Raw genomic sequence first — 8,683 nt, 5'->3', positions numbered from 1 at the left:
TGTGCCAAAACATGTTACTTTTAAGAAATACATTTCTTCTTCATGTTTTTTCTCAGCAGATGTGCCTGATTGTTGTTCAAGTATCCCTGACTACTCCATGCACCTTGTTTTTAGAGGTGAAGCTGTGCTTAATATTTTCTGAGATCCTCGCCATGCTAGCCAGCGTCTGAAAGATTGATGAAGACGAGTGATGAGTTTGACTTGTGGACAGAAACTACACTGTGCTCGCAGAATTTTTTCATCCCACCATAACTCCAAGTGCAGGCCTGGTTTACTGCAATGTTTATGAGAATAACACAGAGAGCACTCTGAGCCTCAAGAAAGACCAGAGATTTAGCTGTCACGGACTCTAAGTCTTTGTGCTGAGAGCAGTCTCAGGCTTTTTTTGGGGGGAAAACAAAAATCATAAGTACAATGTTTTGCTTGCAGATAGTCTGGCAGGTCTTCTGTTATGGATTACAAATGGGAAAATTAAGCATTTGCTCACTCTTATCTGGTGCAAATGAGAAAAAGAACACCTTGCGTCTGGCTGCTGGATTGAACCTCCCAATCAAGCTTTTGCTTTTTGAAACGCATCTGTTTTTAGTATGCGGCTGCTTATCTGCGCACAATAGGCGTGCGAAGACAGTCAACAGATAGGTAGTAAGACTCGCAGTCCTTTTATCAGCGAGGATAAAAATCACATAAATACGGCTTGTTGAAAAGGTAGTTTATATTCCTTGTCCAACATACACCACTCACATGTACAGCAAACACTATAAATACCTCTTTGATCCCTTTCATATTGTCTGATTGAAACACAGTGGGACTATGCATAATGAATTCCAATTTGTTGCTCACTTCAGTGCAGCTAATCTCATCAATTCACCAGCACCTATGGAGGGAATAAAAACATGTAGCAATAGCTGGCATAGATACCTGTAGGCAAGCGCTGACAGTTGATTATAATTGGGTTGGTTCTGGTATGCCCCATGCTTTCACATCCTATCAAGAGGACTGGCCTGAGATGTAGTTAATGCCAGATGGCTCCTACTTCACTGTGAGACGAGTCAGGCTTGTACATCCTCCCTGTACACCACAAGGGAAATGTTGTGTGTAAAAATAAAATACACTCATTGCTATTATTTTGGATCTGAACATCATGTTCAAGCCTTTTGAAAGTACCATGGCTGTCGAAACAGAGAGGATGGAGCAGCACGTACAGATACACACGACACCCAATTCATTCGTTCTCTTTACATTCTTCTCTTCTCAGTGTTGCAAGAGGCTTAGGCTTATCCCAGCATGCACCGGGAGGCACTCTGGACAGGTCACTAAGGTATTTAAACAGTCTGTCACACTCAGATTCATACCTATGAGCAACTTAGAGTCGCCTGAATCACCCAGTCCACCTGACTCCGCATGTCTTTGGGAAGTGTGAGGAAACCCGGTCAAAAACAGTTAGACCAAGACAAACTCCACTCCTGCTGTGTTAAAACTCCTGCTTCAATATGCAGATTATCAAATACACTCAAGACCGGTTGACCAACTTTGTCAAGAAGCTAAATATGTGTTCTCATATCCTCATTTAATTACATTACTTCAGCGAGGCCATGGAATTTGGAAGCAACACTTGGGATTTAGTTGCTTCAGTTTCAAAGCACTCTTTTACGCTCACATCCAAAATCACTTCAAGACTTTAAAATTAATCATAACCAACCAACTGCAGCAGACATTTCCTCGCTTTTCGTAAGTACGGTCGATTGCATCAGTTTTGAACAGAACGGATAATTTTGATTTTGAATACCTTGGACTGCTGATATCAGTGGAGTCCCTGCTATTTCTACTTGCGCTGACACACTTCCACAACCTGTTGCTCCAGGTGGGAAATAACAGAGCCTGAAAAAAAATCCCACAGATCTTTAGTCACAATTAGTCAACATGATTAGTCAACATGATCGTTTTCCTCCCCGGTCGTCTTTTTGCATGCAGAACATCCAGTTTGACGTGAACTTGGCTACTTGAACCGACTACTTGCCAACTAGCTCAACTTAATTAAAATAACATTGAGTATCTGATATTGCAGCAGGTTTCAGGCCAATCAGACATCAGATGGAGGTAGAACCCACTGTAATGTGAGTGCTCATGTGCTGAAAGGCCCTGTTCTAGATACTTTCAAGGCTTGACTGTCCACGACTGTCCTGTTTGAGCACCCTTGGGTGTGTACTGGACAGCATCACTGCCAGCAAACTGGAGGTACTTACAGCTCTACAATAATATAAGTGATGACACTGTTATGATCAAAACAAAACACAACAAAAAAACTAAGAAAATGAGGATCAAAATAACCAGAGCTAGGCTTTAGATGAAACATTGCTGTTTTTGTGTTTCAAATCTGTATCTGAATCTTGTTGCATTTGTCTGGACACTTGTTGGATTATGAGGACGACTAACGTAATGGTTACTGATGTGCAAAATAATGGTGTTTAGACATGTCACTCTGCATATCACAAGATGTATGCACATATAGCTTTAATTTAATAGTTTACCCCCGACATTCTCCCTTAACGCACAAATGAGAAGCCGTGAATTGGAAACCAACATCATCCTTCTGATTGTTTTCTCATAAAGGCAAGAATAGGCCTCATAACTAATAAAACATTGCATAAATATGAAGATAGATTTTGTGAAGAACAGCTTAGAAAGGCTGCATATCTTATTAGACAATAATAACACGATGGGATCACACTGCGTGGTGAGAATTACAACAAAACAAAACAAAACAAAACAGTCTGGATAAATGTAAGTATGAATCCATGTTTTTAGAGTTACTATGCTGATTATACAGTTGTATAACTGGCCAAAGCACAATAGATACCCTGTGTCACAGTGTCTAGTGTAGCACAGGTGGGGTCTATAAGCCAACACTACCTGTCCACTGCACCTAAAGACATTATTGCCAGTGTTATACCTGTGTTACATTTCTTAACACCTGTGTCTCCATTACACCTCTTGGCAAAACAGAGGTTTGGTCATATCTTACGCATGCTGCTTCTGATGCTACTATATGAAGTCATGGCAGACACCACTCCTCTGGCATTATAACAGAAATTAATCTTCATACCCACAGCATTAAGTCTGCTTTGTATTAACACACTGCAACGAAATGAGCTTGTAAATAAAATGCTAATGGGACAAAAAAAAAAAAACATCTTGCTAAAAGCTTACTTTATGCCCCTCATTTACAGATTCAAAAATCCAGATTGAGGCTTTTACTAAACCAATTAGACTATTATTCCTTGTCAACAGGATAACAGAGAACTAATGTAATAAACGGAGGTTGTCCCTGTATTGAAAGCAGCAGAGCTTTTCACCTTCACAGAGCAATTTCCAAATGTAACATTAAATCTAAGATAGTGTAAACACTAAGACGTTGAAACTGGCTTGTTTCTTTGGCCATGGGAACATAAGAAAAATCTATACCGCTTCAAGGCAAATCAGTGAGGCAACCCTGACGTTGTACATTTAGGTAAAATCTCTCGTTTTATTGAGGTACATGAGTGACCAAGAAATATGACTCTCATATTCATTTAGCATTACTATCATTATTATGATAATAATAATGGCTGGCCTTACCACAGGAAATGAAAGAGTGCAAACTCTTTCTGGTATGGTAGAAGTCCAATCTTAAAATAGACATCTATAGGGGAAAAGTCCAAGACATATGCGATTTTTCCTATTTGGGCATTTGTTGCATTCGGAGTTTAGATAAAGCATATTTTGTTCTGTATGAATAAAGGCATCACACTAAACTTAACATGTAAGAACCATCTGAAAACATGAAAATAAGAGAAATAGCCCTTTAAAATAAATGCAGATAGAGCACACAGCCTAGCTAATCAAAAGACCCAGCAGCCACAGATGCATTCAGAGGAGTACTCTTGAAATCGGTGTGAATTCTGAGTGCGTATGTGGTTAATGCAACACTGTGTAGGCCAGCTTCATACAGGATGTGACAGCATAAACAACAACACTCACTATCCAGAGGTGACAAAGAATGAGGGTTTACTTGACTTCAGTGTCTGGTACAGTTAATCGCTGCTTTGTTCGGCTTAATGCAGGCCAGCTCCACAACATGTTTTCCACTTTCCACAGATTCTGGTTTAAGAGTGAGCCTTAAAGGCAGAATCCTTCTTGCAAAACTTTGATGATGTGTGGGTAAACTGAGGAGTGGCACGCCAAACAGGATATGAGCAGAGAAACATTCACCCCTTACTGATGGGCTTACAACAGGTTAAGACAGCGGTACTAGGCTTGTAAGGCAATTATCAACTATACATTCTCTGGAGGGGGGGTGCTATGGGCATATCATTTAATTGAATCAGTTCAATTACTTTCAGATAATTGAATTCATAATTGCTAAGGCCATTATGCATCCAGGGATATTGAGGATTGTGGCTTTAAGGCATTAACTTTGATATAGACCTATATGAAAACACTGGGACCAAAAGGCATGATGACAAAATGAGCATCCTATTGTAAATTGTGGGATTTGTGCTTCAATTAAGTCTTCCGACAAAAAAACGAAACAGTGAAGGTTTGCTATAGATCAAAGCAAGGTATAAAAAATATGTCTGGTTAAGCTATTCTACTTGCAAAGCAATGATTTGAAAGAAAACCGTCAGCTTGCAAAGGGAACCAGTTAGACGAGAAATCACTCGGCGCCTGGTTCACTTTTAATCTCCTCCACACTGAAATGATTGGCAAGCTCCTGCAAGACGGCTGTCCTGCCAAGATGGTCGTTTCTTCTTTTCTCCATGATCATGTCCTCTAAACTCTGAAACTCCAGCACGTGTGCTTGTTTGTCGGACAGGAATATTTTCAACCTGTAGGGCTGTTTGCCTATCCGTATCTCTCCACCCATTTTGAACTCACGCTTGCCAAACCTGCACCAGGCTGCAAAGCACTCGGAATTTCTCCAGCTCAACTCTCGGTCCTTCAAGCCCACTTGCTCCATCGCGTTCTGCACCACCATGTCCGCACCGAGAGCCTTGAATTTGTACAGGTCGTTCACAATCCGACATCTCCTGCCTTGACTGGCATCTGTCAAAAAGCTGTTCTTCACCTCGGATCGGTGCAGGTGCACCACCTGGAAGTCTCCCACGTACACGGCCCAGTGCGGGTACTGGCCGGTGGCCACGAACTCGACCAGGTCACCAGCTTTGCATTTGTTCAATAGATTCTCCGGGGAGTAAGCCTCCAGGTCGCTGGACTTGACGCTCTTCTCGTAAATGCATTCATCTCGGTTGTAGACGGCGCACTCGACCTCGTCGCGCTGGTCGTAGTGCTTCTCTTCCTGATTCTGGTCCTTATCGGTGCCATCTACGGCACTGCCATCCTCCAGCTCGTCATCGTCGTTGGAAAATATGTAAGACACGCCGATGCGTGGACCGTCCTCGGTGTCCACGCCGTTCGGGTCCACCGTGGGAACTTCTGCGTAACTTAAATGTGACAACTTATCCACCTGGTTCCCCATGCCGCCGCTGCTCCCCGGTAGCAGCCTGTAATGCGATCTGATGCTGAGGTGTTACCACTCGCCAAACATCACCCCCGCCATCTGCCCGTGGCGCACACACATAGCAAAACTTCCTGCAGCCGTATCCAAATTACGCATATGAGTATCTCTGAGGTATGAATACGCTGACAGCCTGTTGGCGGCTTATCAACAAGTGGAGTTGGGAGGCAAAGTGGGTTAAAATGCGGCGAGGGGGGAAATAGCCCGCAGGTGTAGCCTCTCTCCTGACTCACCTGCGGTTTCCCAGTGTAAAGTTCCGTCCGCCGGCTGTCACATCTACAGCAAAACAGCGTGAATTACAATCCAGCGCGTCGCCGCGCAGCAGTGATGACTTGTTATTTATTTATCGCAGCACGCCGCCGACAAAACTAGTCCGCTAGCTCGCTTCCGCACTGAATAGCGGAGATCCGACGATGCCTCGACGAGGAGTGCGTGTGTGAAGGCAGATCTGTGGCTTGGCATCGCCACGGCGACTGTACAAACGGCTCCTCTTTTAAAGCGGAAGTGCGCGTTGCGTTCACGACCGCCCCTTTAACACCCGCTCCCCATCTGCAAAGCGAGGAAACTGCATGCGCTCGAGACAGGTCCACAGATGAATGTTACGAAAACATACAATTTTAATATCATGGCTTATTCATCGGATGCACTCAGTCGACCTTGGATCGTGAAAGCCGAGATACAAGGAATAATAGCAGCGGGAAACTTCCATCTCATAATGACTATCATAGTAATCTTAAAATATTCCTGTTATGCTTGTATTGTGTGTCTGTGGTACTGAATAGTAAGTTAATAGCGTCCTTATGTTGCTATTATTATTATTATTATTATTATTAGTCGTCTAAGGTATTGCTGTGATGCTCCTATAGGATTCTAATGTCTGAACTAAACAATTGGAGGATTATGTGGTTCTTTTATGTAAGAGAAATAACTAACAAAATCTCAATTGATCAAAAATTGATCACAAAAAAAGTCATTTGCATCTTTTAGAGGACACCTGTTCATTTGATGCAGCACGGTTTTCATTGTGCAAGCTGAAATACTAATTTGAAAAGGCAGATTGGGCAACCCTCCACCCCAGGGGCTAAATAGCTGATTGGAAATGTTATTACAATGACAAGGAAAAGGTTTGCAACATCTGCATAGATATTTTACTGTCTTGACCACCTGTCTGTCCTTGAGTGAACTGGAGTTGCACAGTCATTTGCTCGCTCTCCTCTCCTGGTGGGACCATAATGTCTCTATTACGTTTGTAGTGGCTCCTGGCCTGCCTAGACTCTCAGTCATGGGCTATTTTCTCACTATGTATCCCACAGGCAAGGGGAATGTGCACAGTATGCCCCAAAAACGGCACACTGCAGCAGCCGTACTGTGAAAACACCTGTCTTGAAAGGGTGTAGCTGTGAGTGAGAGACTGGAAAGAGGAAGATGTGTAGGGGCGAAAATGAGAGTTCCTGTGGGGGTGGGAGAGTGTTTGACAGGCTGAAGAAAACATGCATGTGAATACAGGAGAGAGACGGAAATATGGTACTAACATGGTGCAGAACTTGACCCTGACCTCAGTTTGGAGGGTATCCACCTAAGGATTTCCTCCTGCTGCTGCAAAATCTCACTCCAGAAATCACAGTTACAGCTGATATGATCAAGGAAATGCCTCAACTGGGGGAAAAATGACTCTCCCTCTCAACCCTCCCTTGTCTAGTCTTATTTGAACAGACAGGATGGCCTTAGTTGTCACAGTGGAAAGAGGAGAGATTAGCAAGGTGGCCACATTAGACTTTGGCAGTGCTCCCTAAGACTATCAGGTGTATTAGGAGACTGAGTGTGGTTGGAGCTACACAGGATCAGAAACTGTTATGTTCACCCCTATGTAATCCAGATTTTTTTTCTTGTGATTGCGCTCCTGTGGAGCAGTTCAATATCAGTCACAAAGTTCAAATGAAAAGATGAGTGGGAAATGATTGAGTTTGTCATTATTAATAGCCTATGGATGTTTTTTCGTACTCCACAGGGCTTTTGATTCCAAAGGTGCGTCCATGACAGATGCCACCCATAGAGAGAGATAAACTACAAGCCATCATGTGCAGACTTGATAACAAGATGCAACATGATTCATGCCCAGTGGGAACATTGTCTCTGAGAAAGAAATCTCAGACTTAAATTGGTTGGCAGACTTGAAATGAAGAAAAGATGGCAAACACAGATATCTGGGCACCAGGATGTCAATGCAGCAAGCAGGAAGGCACTTTAATCTCCTCCATCACCTCTAATGACCTTTCAGGACTGTTGGCTCAGGATGTTAAGTCCACAACTTACTGCTGTATTTTTTTTTTTTTTTTTTTTATCCTTTCCTCCTTGTTCATGCTATTCTAGCCTCAGGACTTGTAGCGCAAGTTTATGGCAACAGTGAGATGTGATGATGTCAACAATAATAAATCTGCAGAATGACTTCAAGCAGATTTATTACAGCAGAGGGTAAGGTGAGAACGTAAGAGAAGAACTGAACTATTAGAGTAGTGACATGCAGCCCATTTGACTGCTTATTGGAGCTTGTTATCCTCAGGTGGCGTGACCCAGTTTGCGCCCTTGCTGCCCCCTGGTGACACACTGTAATTTCTGCTGCAGGGAGATTACTGGAGCAGGGAGACCTGGGACACAGAGTCAATTAGGGCAGGGTTGCACCTGTCTGGTGGGCGCACAACCACGGGCAAGCCCAGTCCCAAACCAACAAGTTAATCTGCTCCCAAAATATCTATTTTTAAGAGCCTCAAATTGGTGTATTTCTGTGTCCCAGTAATGGTACTTGTAGTTTTCAGCCCACTCAGTGTCCATCTTTATCCATGAGGCTAGGTGAACGAGTGTATGCACGAGGCAGATGGACAGAGCATCCGGCGCGCTGTGTCTTGCACACCATCTGCTCTACCTGGCTTGGAAAACATCTACAGAGTACGGCCTAATATCGTGTAATGTGATTGGCTACGATTCAAAGCCAGTGGGGGCTGGATTCAGTCTCCTCAGTCTGTGATACAGCAATAGTGAAGTCCAAGTGCTGCACACCCTTTAAGTCCTGCCAATCACTGGTACGGAAAAGGAAAGACAACACTGGATGACAATTTCAGGGAGGAAAAAAAA

General features: G+C 43.3%; 1 protein-coding gene across 1 annotated transcript; it reads right to left on the bottom strand.

The window, feature by feature from the left end:
• Positions 1–2,486: 2,486 nt before the first annotated feature.
• lratd2a (LRAT domain containing 2a) lies at positions 2,487–6,016 on the bottom strand. The gene has a single exon (XM_030064293.1). It carries the CDS (start codon positions 5,513–5,515, stop codon positions 4,694–4,696), a length of 822 nt encoding a protein of 273 aa, XP_029920153.1. The 5' UTR covers positions 5,516–6,016; the 3' UTR covers positions 2,487–4,693.
• Between the last annotated feature and the right edge of the window lie 2,667 nt (positions 6,017–8,683).

This window comes from Myripristis murdjan, chromosome 11, assembly GCF_902150065.1.
Source record: "Myripristis murdjan chromosome 11, fMyrMur1.1, whole genome shotgun sequence".
NCBI lineage: Eukaryota > Metazoa > Chordata > Actinopteri > Holocentriformes > Holocentridae > Myripristis > Myripristis murdjan.
Note: the sequence above shows the minus strand (reverse complement) of the source record. Positions and strands in the feature narration are given on the sequence as shown.